The sequence below is a fragment of the Chiloscyllium plagiosum genome, chromosome 31 (genome assembly GCF_004010195.1).
Source record: "Chiloscyllium plagiosum isolate BGI_BamShark_2017 chromosome 31, ASM401019v2, whole genome shotgun sequence".
In the NCBI taxonomy this organism is placed as follows: Eukaryota; Metazoa; Chordata; class Chondrichthyes; order Orectolobiformes; family Hemiscylliidae; genus Chiloscyllium; species Chiloscyllium plagiosum.
Window position 1 is genome coordinate 10,931,629 of NC_057740.1, and position 15,382 is coordinate 10,947,010.

The window sequence follows — 15,382 nt, forward strand, 5'->3', positions numbered from 1 at the left end:
CGCACCTATCTCTCTCCATAATCAAGGTGAAAGTCACAGAATTGTGGTCACCATCACCAAAATGTTCACCCATTAACAAGCCCACCACTTGTCCCGGTTCATTACCGAGTACCAAATCCAATATGGCCTCCCCTCTGGTTGGACAATCTACATACTGCGTTAGAAAAGCTTCCTGGACACACTGCACAAACACCGCCCCATCCAATCTACTTGATCTAAAGAGCTTCCAATCAATATTTGGGAAGTTGAAGTCGCCCATGACTACGACCCTGTGGCTTCTGCACCTTTCCAAAATCTGTTTCCCAATCTGTTTCTCCACATCTCTGCTGCTATTGGGGGGCCTATAGTAAACACCCAACAAGGTGACTGCACCTTTCCTATTTCTGACTTCAGCCCATACTACCTCCAAAGGCAGATCCCCCTCAAACTTCCTTTCTGCAGCCGTTATACCATTTCTAATTAGCAATGCCACCCCCCCTCCTTTTTTCCCCCCCCCCCTACCTAACCTTACTGAAACATCTGTAACCAGGAACCTCCAACAACCATTCCTATCCCTCTTCTATCCACGTTTCCGTGATGGCCACAACATCGTAGTCCCAGGTACCGATCCACGCCTTAAGTTCACCCACCTCCATACATCACAAGCTACCCAGATCCCTCCATACAACAACATTCTCCAGTTTCTCTCCAGTTAAGTATATTCTGCTTTCCTTGTTTTCTGTACAAAGTGGAGAAAGTGAGGTCTGCAGATGCTGGAGATCAGAGCTGAAAATGTGTTGCTGGAAAAGCGCAGCAGGTCAGGCAGCATCCAGGGAACAGGAGAATCGACGTTTCGAGCATAAGCCCTTCTTCAGGAATGAAGATTCTCCTGCTCCTTGGATGCTGCCTGACCTGCATCTTAGAGAATAAAGTCCACTTTTGGATAAACAGATTTTGGATTTTAGTTTTACTTCTAAACTAAATTTACTGTGTGTCCTTCTGCTTTGCTAGTTATATCTGCAAGAATTATAACAATTTTTATTAAATGCTATTTTTCTTCATAAACCATATTGATGCTACTTGATTGTACCATGATTTTAAATACCGCAGTATTTCCTGCATAATAATAGCTTCCAGCATTTTCCAGTTGACTGATATTTGACTAACTGGCCTGTCGTTTCATGCTTTCTGTCCTTCCTTTCCTGAATACAGGTGATACATAAGGGGTTTTCCAACCTGCTGGGATTTTTCCAGGAAATTTCAGAAGTTTATAACCAAAGTATTCATTGTCTTTGTAGCCAGTCTCTGTAAGAAACTCGGATGTACACCATCGGTTGCAAGGATCTAGTCAGCCATTAATTCCAGGAATCGTCCCAATAATTTTTTTTCTTGTGATTTTGGTTGTTTTAATTTCCTCCTTCCCTTCTGACTAGTGACTTTAGAATCTTTTGCATTTTCTACTGTGAACAAAGAAACAAACTATTTTTTAGGAAAGGTTTAGAGGGCAATGGTCAAAACACAGGCAAATGGGACAAGTTCAGTTTAGGATACCTTGTCAGCATTGGTGATTTGTACCAAAGGGTCTGTTTCTATTCTGTGTAACTCTATGGCTCTTAGTGTTTCACATTATTGGTTCCTCAGTCTCACCTTCTGAATATTTACTTCAGTTAATTTCTTTCTTTTTATATACATAAAGAAATTTTTACTGTCTTTTTAAACATTTTTTTTGCTAGTTCTATCTCAATCCAATTTATCCAATTGAAGAGAGACAGAGACTGAGCAACACTGCGCAGTATTTTAACACATCAACATGCCTCTGATCTTAGACTGCACTCCTAATAATGATTTGGAGATGCCGGTGTTGAACTGGGGTGTACAAAGTTAAAAATCACACAACACCAGGTTATAGTCCAACAAGTTTATTTGAAAGTACTAGCTTTCAGACCACTGCTCCTTCTTTGGGTAGTTGTGGAGATGACGGAGCAGCGCTCTAAAAGCTAATGCCTCCAAATAAACCTATTGAACTATAACCTGGTGTTGTTTTTAACTCCTAAAAATAATAGATTTGCAACTACTTTCTTGCTCATTTTGTAAATATCAGGGATTATTCTTCTAAATTAATGAATGCTGTCCCTTCAGAAACTTCTTGATTTCTGAAGGCACTTGGTTGCAGAAGTTTCATCAAGGAATTGTTAAACTTTAACTCTAGAGAAGCACTCCACAGCTTTGGTGTAACCACCCACCTTCACAGAAAGTAAATCAACCACCAAACTGGTTTTATGTAGCAACTTTAACATAGCAAACATTCCAAGGTGCTTCATAGTGGTATTATCAGACAAAATCTCATACAGAACCACATAAAATGAGATAGAATCATAGAGTCATAGAGATATACAGCACAGAATCAGATCCTTTGGTCCAATTCATTCATGCTGACCAGATATCCTAAATTAATCTAGTCCCATTTGCAAGCACCTGGCCCAAAGCCCTCCGAACCCTTCCTATTCATATATCCACCCAGATGCCTTTTAAATGTTGTAATTGTACCAGCCTCCACCACTTCCTCTGGCAGCTCATTCCATACACGCACCACCCTCTGCGTGAAAAAGTTGCCTCTTAGATCCCTTTTAAATCTTTCCCCTCCTCACCTTAAACCTATGTCCTCTAGTTCTGGACTCCCCCACCCCAGGGAAAAGACCTTGTTTATTTACGCGATCCATGCCTCCTATGATTTTGTAAACCTCTATAAGGTCACCCCTCAGCCTCCGATGCTCCAGGGAAAATAGCTCCAGTCTATTCATCTCCTCCCTATAGCTCAAACATCAGGGAAGGTCAAAACAGATAAGTTTAAAAGGAGCACCTTGAATAAAAAAGAGAGATGAAGAGATCTCAGAAAGCTTTCCCGAAGTTCATGGCCACTCGGGGTGCAGTCATTAAAACTGAGGATGTGCAGGACATCAGGAGGGCAGCTATCTCAAGAGAATTGAAGGAGAATTGGAGGAGCTAACAGAGATTGGAAGGGTCAAGGCCACAGAAGAATCAAATATGAATCTTTCAGTGATTTAACAGATGATTCTGCAGGGTTTGAAAATAAGCTATTGGAAGAGATTCTTTAGCCAGGATTTGATAAATAAGACTGGAACCAGTTATAGGCTTGACAATTGCAGAAGGATGCTATTGTTGGCTATATTTAAAGTCACAGACCGGTTTAGAAATGGTAATGCATCACACACACACATGATGGAAAATGTTATTGTTTGGGAAATATCTCATTTGGATACGTTCAAACAAAGAGTGTGCGAAAAGATGGAGAGAGATGTGAGAGGTATATCCACTAACTCCCCTGACCTTTCAATCTGAGAATGACCATCATGCTTTTTGCAAAACAAATCATGGCCAATGTGATACCAATTCACAGAATCACCAAAGTGATATGGTGCAGAAAGAGGCCATTCAGTCTATCGTCTCTGCACCAGCTCATTAAATGAATACCATTACTTAGTACCAATCTCCTGCTTTCTCCCTGTACCCTTGCACACTATTTTTATCCAGTTAATATCCAATAATGTCATGAATGCCTCAAATGAACCTGCCTCCATCATACTTCCAGGCAGTGCATTCCATAACCTAACTCCCTTGCAGAGTGAAACAATTTTCCTCACTTCACCTTTGCTTGTATTGCAGATCACCATTAAGATGGAAAGATAATTATTCATCAGACAGGAGGTTAAATTCTCTCTCTTCTATTGCTATGAGATTGTTTACATCTATCTAACACACAGGCAGGACCTTGGTTTAATAGCTCTTCTGAAAGTTACCACCAATAACAATGCAAAACCTCCTCGGTATTTCACTGGCATGTAAGCCTAGACTGTGTACATTAAGTCTCAGGACTGAAAGTGGAGATCAGATGGAATCAGGAGGAGCCCCACCATTGAGTCATGGTTGATTATGTGTAGAAAATGATTCAGTCAACTGGAAATGCAAGCGTCAGAGCCTGAAGGGCCAGTGTATTTGGAGCTTAAGAGGAACAGGAGAGAAAGCATCAGAGAAACAATCAAACTAACATTAAAAAAAACTAACAAAGCTTAGAAAAATAAAAACAGGTCATGTTATCTTATTGAACCACAACTGGGTGCAGGTGGGGAACAGGAGCAAGTATGACAACTCAATTTGCACCTGGAAATGCCTCCTAAATTTCAATTGGAATAATGTACTTTACTAGAATAATCCATACAGATTGTTAAATTGAATGGTGATTATGCGGGCTATATGCAGTGAACCGAACATTTAACTAGGGATAAATAAATATCATTTACGTTTGAAGCTGGATAAGTAATTTAGTACCTTTTTAATTCTGTGCTTGAGTTAGAAGCAAGGCTCAATAATTAGAAATATTCAAATCCATAGGTTGTACCAAACAACACAAAGACTTATTGCAGCTCTTTTAAAAGTGAGAGTTTTGAAAATTTTAAAGTGATGAAATGGGGCCTTAATACAGGTAACAAATCAGATCTGCCAACAAAGTAGCATGTCTAAATCTGATTAATTCTTGCACAACGTGTAGCAACTGGCCTCTATTGCACATGTGCAATGTCAGCACACAAACAGGCCAGACAGTATGCTTCAATGTATGCACATACAAATAAGAAGAATAGGCCACTCAGCCCCTCAGGTCTGCTCCATTATTCAAAAAGATTATGGCTGATCTGATTTTATCCTCATTACTACATTCCTGCATGCCCTCAATAATTTTCCACACCCTTGGTATGTAAGAATCAATCTATGTCTGCCTAAAAATTATTTTAAGATTCTGCATCCTTTGACTTTTGAGGGCAGCACAATAGTTAGTACTGCTGCCTCACAGCACCGGAGACTCCAGTTCAATTCTACCCTCGGGTGATTGCGAGAAGTTTCCATATTCTCCCCACGTCTGCACGGGTATGCTTCAGCTGCTCCAGTTTCCTCCCACAGTCCAAAGATGTGCAGGTTAGGTGGATTGGCCAGGCTAAATTACCCAGGGATGTGTACGTTAGGTGGATTAGTCTTGGGAAATGGAGAGTTACGAGGATAGGGTGGTGGGGTGGGTCTGGGTGGGATGCTTTTCAGAAGGTTGGTGTGGACTCAATGGGCTGAATGGTCTGCTTCCATACTGTTGGGATTCTAGGAAGAAATAGATTCCTGAGACCCACTGAGAGATAAAATATTTCCTCATCTCTGTTATCACTTTATTGGAAAGAAAGTAAGCCAGGTGCACTGTCTCAAATTTTATCAACCTTTTGACACCAGGCTGAGAGGTCAGAAACGATCGTGGTACATCTTCCTGCTGCCATATCATTTGAAAGCTGTTTACCCACTCCAGGACAATAGTTAACAGATGGATTGCAGCAGTTCGAGAAAGCACTTCACTACCATTTCTCAAGGACAATTAAAAATGGGCAACAAGGCTTTGACAGCAATGCACACATCCCAGCAAAGTATTTTAAAAATGTACTTGTCAACATTGAGGGAAACAGGTTGTGTCAGTAAAGGGTGCGGTTGCAGAATGAAATACATAAGTATCTGTAGAAAGAAACTTACTGTTGATTTACCGCAAATTCCAGAACTCTGCCAAAAAGACTGCGTAGTAATTTATCTTATCTGGCAAAGCAGCCCTGAACAAAAGTCATAATAATTATAGAATCGCTACAGTGTGGAAGCAGGCCAATGGGTCCATCGAATCCACACTGAATCTCTGAAGAGTGTCCCAACCAGACTCACCCGCTATCCTGTCCCTGTAACCCTGCATTCCCCATGACTAATCCACCCAGCACGCATATCTCTGGGCACTATGGGCAATTTAGCATGGCCAATCCACATCACTGGACTGATTATTTACAGTGGCCCTGAAGTAACAAGAACCTGCTTTGATATAGTACCTGTGACATGTCAAGAACAATTCACGATACTCCACAGTGGCATTATGAGACAAAATTTCATCCTTAATCTCATATCTCCACATGAGACTTGGTGAAAGAAGTAGGTTTTAAAGAATGATTTTAAAAAGCAACTAAATGGAGAAAAGGCAGCTAAAATGGTACTGCTTTCAATGCTGTAGCACTAAAAACTGACATGCACGTGAACCTGGGATTGGAGAAACTAAGAGATTACAGAGGATTGTAAGGCCATAGGAGGTTACTAAGATACAGAAAGGTAAAGTTAAGGAGGCATTCAAACACAGGGATGGGAATTTTAAAACCGAACCATTATCAAGGCACCAGTATCAAAGTTTAAACACCTCTTTAAGAAAATGCAATCTAGCTGAATTGGCACATATTCCCAGCTATTACAAAGGGATTTATCAGTGCCTCTCAAGTGTTATCAGAGTTTAAACTTCCCAACAATTGCCTATGGTTAACCTTGATAGCATTTTGGCTCAAAGCAGTAACTTCCAGTCACCAAGATTCAATTTGTTGAGTTGTCAGCTGACACGTGACCATGTTAAAACAACCAGAAAAACTACAACAATAATGTTTCTTTCAGGATAGGAAAAGTTTTATTTTCTGAAATCTGATCGTGTACAATATCCCAAACTTTTGATTTGGTAAAGATGCTAACCAATGTAAAACTGCATCATCTTATTCTGAGAGCACTACGTTTATTGCTTGGTTTGCAGTAAATTAGCTAAACCGTACTCGAATTGCTGCATCAGCATCCTTGGGTTAAGGTGGGTCCTATTTCTGATGGCTGGAGTTACTTCTATTTGAAGGTGCCCATGCAATATTGAGTGAAGACTCAATTGCCAAGATAGCTACGACACTCTTGGGAACATATTTACAAACAAAGTGGTCACTAGAAGAAGATAATGGCTGAAAATCTGTGTTACCTTACCCAGCAGGAGACTGTATCATCAGAAAACAATGGGTAAAAATTGGAAAGTAAAACATGAATAATATGTTGGAACTATTCATAAGCTCAGGATAGTAAATCACACTTAACATTTCAACAGTGTATTGGAAATTAGACAGAGAGAGAAATAATTTACCATAATCATTGAAGTACTCTGCTTCTGGTTCTGCTATTTCAGGAATCTTTCGACTTGGTTTCTCTTCATTCACTGTGAAGGAAGATGTAAAATGGGGGGATGAGACCAAGGCAACAAGATGACTGAGTAAACATAAATACACATCACTATTTAGATAGGGTTCCTTCACCACATCGACTGAAGGAAAATAGGAGAACCCTATGACACTTGTTGTTTAATGGAAACATTATACTCAAACTTAGTTGACTACTTCAGTGAACATCTTCATGCTATCTGCAGACAATAGCCTCACTATTCGGACTCACTGCTTCAACTGCCTCTCCCATGCTCACTCTACTTCTCTAAATTCAACCTAGAGTCCCCACTGTGTGGAAGCAGGCCATTCAGCCCATCAAGTCCACATTGACCCCCCAAACCCTCTCTCACACACACACACACACACACACCCCTTTCAAGTCCCCGTAACCATTCATTTCCTGTGGCTAATCCAACTCGCCTGCATATTCCTGGACACTATGGACAATTTAGCATGGCCAATCCACCTAACCTGCACATCTTTGGACAGTGGGAAGAAACCGGAGCACCCGGAGAAAACCCACACAGACACAGGGAGAACGTGCAAACTCCACACTGCCAGTCGTCTCAGGGTGGGATCGAACCTGGGTGCTTTGCGCTGTGAGGCAGCAGTGCTAACCACTGAGTCACCATGCCACCCTAAGCACCACACAAACAGCCTCTTACCTTTCTCCAATAAACACACTGCCTCTAATAACTTAATGAATGGGAACCTCCCCTCCTGAAAAACAGAGGAGGGAGAGTAGCAGGAAAGGAAGGTGATCAGGCAGGTCGGCATCGGGTAGGTACCAACAATCTTCCCACCGTCACAAGAATTAAACTCTGAGTGGCAACACCCAAACACACTCTTCCCACCCTGCTGCCAATTGAGGTTCTTTACAGTGGTCAATTAACAATCACTTTTGGTAAGGGCAAATCCCTGCAATTACTTTATCTCCAGGCACAGTTAGAAAGTGTCCACCTACCCAAAGGGTAAACCATTGTGGGCAAATTGTCAGTTTGATGAGGAGGTTCTTTGATATGGAAAAATTGTGCAATATTGCAAAACTCAATCTAGGAGAGGAAGATCTGACTTCACTTCCTTCCTTCTCACCAAATGCCCTTACCTTTCCTGACAGCCGGGAGTAGCGAACAGTATGAGTGGTGTGGGGGATTGGGGGGAATGGGGTGGGGGTGAAGGGGGAAATATCTCAACAGCAACCATGGTCTTGACTGAAATGCCATCATGTTCTGAAGCTGCTGATTTCTGATTGGCCAGTAATTCCAGTTGGACAGAGCCTCCTGCTCCAGGTACTAATTCCAGGAGAAAACTTGCTGATAACTAATCAGATTCAGTCGAAAAACTGGAAAATCCTGGCCTCTATGTTGCTCCCTTTATCTGTCAGTCTCATATTCCACGTATGTCCCTTGTTTGTTGGAACATTTTTCCTCCCTTGTTATTGTAACATATTTTCAGCAGCTTGACTTAGATCATCATCTTTTATCATCCAGCACTTTGCTCAATTTTATAATCTGTTTACAAGCTGTTAAATATTTAAGTTTCTTCTGTAAGCATTTCTGTCATCCTATTCTTTATCAGCTACTACCCTCTCTTTGCCTCCTGTCTTTGTGTTGGTCATTTTGGTCAGTTTAACAAGGAAGCACTCTAGTTCTTTCATCAGTTCTGAGGTAAGATATCCAGCCCAAAACATTCACATACATTCATCTTTTAATTATCGATCATCAGACTCTGTACTTCCAACCCTCTTGATTTCAGCCTAAAAGTCTCTGGTATTATCACACAAACCCTGAAGCCAATGGTTTCTCCCTTAATGAAGATAATTGGGGTCTCCCTCACCAACCCAGCAATTCATATAATCTTATCTCATGCCAAAATTGCTTCTGAACACAATGCTGCCTGTTTTACAGCATTTACTGATTACCCTTTGGAAATGTTCACCTAACTTCTCTTCCCATTCATAAATCAACTGTTTTCTGCCACTTGACCCATGCCTGATTAACTTCACTCGTTACACTATAAGACCAAGTAAGATCCTAGAAAGTGTTGCTGAACAAAGAGACCTTGGACAGCAGGTTCATAGTTCCTTGAAAGGAGAGTCGCAGATAGATAGGATAGTGAAGAAGGTGTTTGGTATGCTTTCCTTTGTTGGTCAGTGCATTGAGTATAAGTTTTGGGAGCCCATATTGCCGCTGTATAGGACATTGCTTAGGCCACTATTGGAATACTATGTGCAATTCTGGTTTCCCTCCTTGAGGAAGGATATTGTAAAACCTGAAAGGATTCAGAAAAGATTTACAAGGATGTTGCCAGGGTCGGAGGGTTTGAGCTATAGGGAGAGGAATGCCATCATGTTCTGAAGCTGCTGATTTCTGATTGGCCAGTAATTCCAGTTGGACAGAGCCTCAGAAAAGATTTACAAGGATGTTGCCAGGGTCGGAGGGTTTGAGCTATAGGGAGAGGCTAAATAGGCTTGGGCTGTTTTCCCTGGACGTCAAAGGCTGAGGGGTGACCTTATAGAGACTTATAAAATTATGAGGGTCATGGATAGAGTAAATAGACAATGTCTTTTCCCCAGGATGGGGTAGTCCAAAACTAAAGAGCATAAGTTTAAGGTGAGAGGTGAAAGATTTAAAAGGGAAGGAGATTTTAAGGAGCAACTTTTTCATGCGGAGGGTGGTGCATGTATGGTACGAGTTCCCAATAAGTGGTGGAGGCTGGTACAATTAAAACATTTAAGAGGCATCTGGATGTGTATATGAATAAAAAGAGCAACCTTTTCATGCAGAGGGTGGTGCATGTATGGTACGAGTTCCCAATAAGTGGTGGAGGCTGGTACAATTACAACATTTAAGAGGCATCTGGATGTGTATATGAATAAAAAGGGTTTAAAGGTATATGGGCAAACTGCTGGCAAATGGGACTGGATTTATTTAGGATATCATGTCAGCATGGACAAGTTGGACTAAAGGGTCTGTTTCCGTACTTGACATCTCTATGACTCTAGGATTCTATATAGGAGTAGAAATAGACCATTCAGCCCATCGGGTTAGTTCTGTCATTCAATCATGGCTGAAATATTTCTCAACACCATTCTCCTGGCTTCTCCATGTAACCTTTGATTCTCTTTCTGACCTTAGAAAGTTCAATGTAATACTCTCAAAGGCTCCCTTCTCTGCAAAAAAAAAACCAGACCTAATGTCTTTAACCTTTTCATTTGAGGGCGACCCGGTGGCTCAGTGCTTAGCACTGCTGCCTGACAGCGCCAGGATCCCAGGTTTGATTCCAGCCTTGGGTGACTGTCTGTGTGGAGTTTGCACATTCTCCCCGTGTCTGCGTGGGTTTCCTCCAGGTGCTCCGGTTTCCTCCCACAGTCCAAAGATGTGCAGGTCAAGTGAATTGGCCATGCTAAATTGTCCATAGTGTTAGGTGCATTAGTCAGAGGGAAATGGGACTGGGTGGATTACTCTTTGGAGGGTCGGTGTGGACTGGTTGGGCCGAAAGGCCTGTTTCCACACTGTAGGGAATCTAATCTAGTTTGAAGAGCATCAAGGATTTGGATTTTTTTGCAGGGCGCTCTCTTTTGAAAAGCAACAAATACCCAACATCACAAAGTCACTGCACAGTTATGGTATTACCTGCTGGGGTTGATGTGTTGGCTGGTGCTTTTGGGGGCTTCTGATGGATCACTTCACCACTCTCAGCATCTTCCTGCACAAAACCTAAAATAAAGTGATAGGGATAGCAACTTTGATGGATGTTTTACACAAGATTGAGACAGTGGCGCTCTCAAGCAATTACCTCCTCTCTGAATCTAATTGGAATTTTAAAGTAAATGAGGGAGATGTGGTTAATTTTAACTTAATTTGACCAAGCTAGGGAAGTTGGGGGTTGGGGGGTGCTAGTTGGGGATCGCTGACAGGACTCATTCACAGGCTTTACTCAATCAATCAGAAGTAAAAGCGAAATCAATGCAGCCACACCAATTGCCAGCCAAGCAGCTTAGGTTAATATTAACCTTTATCCATTTACCATTTGAAAATAAGGCATAGTGAAAAAAAAGAGAACAGGTATATCTTAGATATGAGAACTGCATTGCTTGATGCTAAGCTGTGATAATTGGTGAAAAACAAATGTAGGAAAGAATCTACATTTAGATAACATCCTGACCACATCTAATCACATTGATTAAATTATTTTCTGAAGTGCAGTCACTTTTAGAGTCATAGAGATGTACACCACGGAAACAGACCCTTCGGTCCAACTCGTCCATGCCTACCAGATATCCTAAATTAATCTAATCCCATTTGCCAGAATTTGGCCCCTTTCCCTCTAAACCCTTCCTATTCATGTACCCTTCCAAATGCCTTTCCCACCCTCTGCAGGAAAAAAACTGCCCCTTAGATCCCTTTTAAATCTTTCCCTTCTCACCTTAAACCTAAACCCTCTAGTTTTGGACTCCCCCACCCCAAGGTAAAGACCTTGGCTATTCACTCTATCCGTCATGATTTTGTAAACTTCTACAAGGTCAACCCTCAACCTTCGACGTTCCAGGGAATATAGCTCCAGCCTATTCAGCCTCTCCCTAATAGCTCAAACCCTCCAATCCTTGCAACGTCCTTCTAAATCTTTCCTAAAACCTTTCAAATTTCACAACATCCTTTCTATAGCAGGGAGGCCAGAATTGAATGCAGTATTCCATATTATATAGATAATTAGGGCAGCAAGTTCACATATAGTAAGGGATTCAAAATAGTAACCGAACTGAATGAGCAATTTATGTATTTTATAATGGTTTTGGTTGAGGGCACCAGGAAATTTCTTTTACAAATACATCCACCTGAACTTCTAAATAAGGCCTTGGCTTGACAGTCTGATTGGTAATAGGCATCTGACTACCCAGACAGATGGTAGACGGACATTCAGAACTACATTAGCCAGGGTCAAGTGCTGGGGTAAGAGCCTTCGTTTAAGTCATAAAGCCAAATCCAGTTGTACTTATATAGCTAACTTAATCCACTCAGCTATTGCTTAATGTAAAAGTTTACAGTAATTTAACAATGAGCATGTGCCCTCATGATGTCAAATATTGGCTTGGTGTGGCTTCAAAGTGATTGATTAACCAAGCATGCAACCAAGATAAATATCCAGGTCAGGTCATTAGAGAACATGATCATTCCACTCCTGACTTTTATTATCTTAGAGTTAAACATTGAGCACTACAGACATTCCCCTAGCTCGAAGATGCTCAGCCTGTTTGTGGCAATGATTAGAATTTGAGCAGCCAAATGATTAGCCATGCCAAAACTTTAAATCCCTGTCTGTATCTTTAGTGGATAATGAAGAAGTACTGCAAAAAGTAAGTCTCCCAGCCATCACTCCCCCAGCAAATCATCATCATGGCTGGGACTTATTTCACTGGAGTGCAGGAGGTTGAGAGGTGACCTTATAGAGGTTTATAAAATCATGAGGGGTATAGATAGGGTTAATGGTAGGTCTCTTTTCCCTAGAATGGGGCATTTCAGGACCAGGCCACATATATTTAAGGTGAGAGGAAAGGGATTTTAAAAATAAACCAGCAATTGACCCTCGCTAATGTAGACCTGAATGTTAGTCTTCAACCTTTCCCGGTAGTCAGATGCCTACTACACTTCGAACTGTCAAGACCTTATTTACAAGTTCAGGTGGATGTATTTGTAAAAGAGCAGTGAAATTTCCTAGTGTTCAGTTAACATGAGGGCAAATTTGTTTTACACAGGAGGTAATTCACATGTGGAATAAACTTCCTGAAGACATAGTGGATGTGGGCACACTTACAATGTTTAAAAGACACTTAGATAAATAGATGAATAGGAAAGGTTTGGAGAGATATGGACAAGGAGCAGGCAGATGCGACTAGTTGGTGAGATGGATGAGATCAGTTTGGGATTATGTTTGGAATGGACTGGTTGGACCAAAGGATCTGTTTCTGTACTGTATGAATCAATGACTCTATGTTCAATGTAATTACTTGTTATTTTTGAAATAACCAACAGATCAATGAACAATGAAAGGGGAAAACATACTCATATTGACTTCGTAGTCCATTGATCTTTCCAAAGGCTTCAAAACTCCATTGGTGTGTTGAACAAAATAATTGATTACTTCCTGCTTACTGCTGCACAAGATCTGGGAAATATCAAAAACATTTGTTAAGGCTTTAGCTCAAATTGATTAATGGACAAAGCAGAATTAAAAGTCCATGTGTCTCACATTGAACCTGTAGGATTGATGTGAAGCAGTTTTATTTTACAATGAAGGTGCAGTTACATTATGAATTGAATCAGGGGGAGCCCAAGTTGACACCAGAGAGAAAAAAAAAATACAACTGACTGGAGGAGTGTGTTCTATTATTTTTTGATCTGGAATCAGACTGAGCCTCAACATCAGCTAGCCGCTACACAATTTTAAAGTTACAACAATCATTTGCTGAAACCATTTCCTACTAGCATTAAGTCATTAAAATATGAGTGGCATGAATGCAAGTACATGTGGTATTCGCATCGAAGTCAAAGATGTTATCTCTAATGAAGTATTGGCTGACAGATGTAAAACGTATTTTAGTTTTGTGACACAAGGTTGGCAGAGAAGGTTATGAATATTTACCCATGGTTGCAAAGGAATACACTCAAAGTTTCAAAACTTCAAGCTTTCTTATGTAGAAGTGAAGAATTAATTCTAGGTTAGAAGGAGGGTTGGTGTGGACTTGTTGGGCCGAAAGGCCTGTTTCCACACTGTAGGGAATCTAATCTAATTGGGGCAGCACAGTAGCTCAGTGGTTAGCACTGCTGTCTCACAGTGGCAGGGACCTGGGATTGATTCCAAACTCGGGGGACTGCGTGGAGTTTGCACGTTCTTCCCGTGTCTGCATGGGAGTTTTCGCTGGATGCGTCAGTTTCCTCCCACAGTCCAAAGATGTGCAGGTCAGATGGATTGGCCATGCTAAATTGCCCATAGTGTTCAAAGATGTGTAGGTTAGGTGCATTAGTCAGGGGTAAAGTAATAGGGTGGGGGGATGGGTCTGGGTGGGATACTCTTTGGAGGCTCGGTGTGGTCTTATTCAGCCTAATGGCCTGTTTCCACACTGTGGGGATTCTATGATTGTATTATGTATAACAAAAATAAGTTCTAAAAACACATTCAAGTTAGCATATATTTCTGTCCTGTAAATGCTGATTCCTCATGGGGATATAGTTCCATGTATTATCCTTTCAGCATTTCAGCAAGTTGCTTGTAATGAAGTGATCGCGGATATACAAACATTAGTAACAATAGATGACTTCATTACAAAACTCATTCTATCCTTCCCTTGACAACTACATAATCACACCTTTCAATATAGCTCACTGAATAGCAATTTCAGTAAGAGATTGCAGGTTGATTTTTCCTCTCTGTAACTCAAGAAAGTCTATCTCAGTAAGATTGCCACTCAAACTCAGATCTGATCGTTCAAACCCAGAAACCTTCCGGCTCTGCATTATCCGGAAAAACAATAGAAAGTACATCTGTCAGTTGAGCCGCTCAGTATGAGAAATGTTTTATAAAGAAACAATTACACAGCCATTTACTTACTCCACCCTCGACTTCAATTACATATCCATTTTCTGCACAGTGGACCCGGTAATGCTTTACAAGTGGTTTGCTGAAAATGTAAAATAAAGTTTCACTTTAAGCAATTCACCAATACTTCCTCATTCCAAGACTACTGTCATATGCCCTTATCACAATGGTTCCTACTCTTAATTTCCATTACTCAGGACATGTAAACTTTGCAATTCCATAACACCTTGAGTCTCTCCACCCATCTACATCAGGTAGACTTATGAAACCCAAGCTTGGCATTTACCTAATCACTTGTTTTCACCATTGATTGCTTTCTTCCATGATGCATTTTGACTCGGAGCAAGATTTCTCCACAAAATAACATCCTACTGGTCTTTGCTTTCATGTAGTTGCGTTGTCTAAACCATCAAGCTTTCAAATCCTACCTTTGTAATTTGTTGCAAATTTAACTCTTATCTGAACAGAAGCTTTGTATTCCTAGTGTTTGCAACCGACCCTCAGGGAAGAAATGTGCTGTAATGACCCCAAGCACATCTAATTAAATTGCGATTTAAGGGCCCTCTTCAAATATTTGGAACTGTATCAGCTCTTCCTTCACTGGTATGGGGTCTGAATTAACAATCCCCTTCTTCACAGATATGGGTTTACCTACTCCCCACAATCTGCAGCAAGTCAAGAAAGTAGCTCAACATTAGCAATAAATG

General features: G+C 41.0%; 1 protein-coding gene and 1 long non-coding RNA gene across 5 annotated transcripts in view; one reads left to right on the forward strand and one right to left on the reverse strand.

The window, feature by feature from the left end:
* Positions 1-15,382, forward strand: part of LOC122565212 — a 67,790-nt gene that overhangs the window by 30,220 nt on the left and 22,188 nt on the right. The window lies entirely within an intron of this gene.
* LOC122565211 (signal-transducing adaptor protein 1-like) overlaps positions 1-15,382 on the reverse strand; it is a 67,380-nt gene that overhangs the window by 24,625 nt on the left and 27,373 nt on the right. For all 3 annotated transcript variants that reach the window (XM_043720955.1, XM_043720954.1, XM_043720953.1), the window contains 4 exons: positions 14,688-14,757; positions 13,142-13,244; positions 10,715-10,798; positions 7,004-7,075 (listed from right to left, as the gene is read on the reverse strand). In XM_043720955.1, coding sequence (XP_043576890.1) covers positions 7,004-7,075; positions 10,715-10,798; positions 13,142-13,244; positions 14,688-14,757 — 329 coding nt within the window. The remainder of the gene's footprint in view (positions 1-7,003; positions 7,076-10,714; positions 10,799-13,141; positions 13,245-14,687; positions 14,758-15,382) is intronic.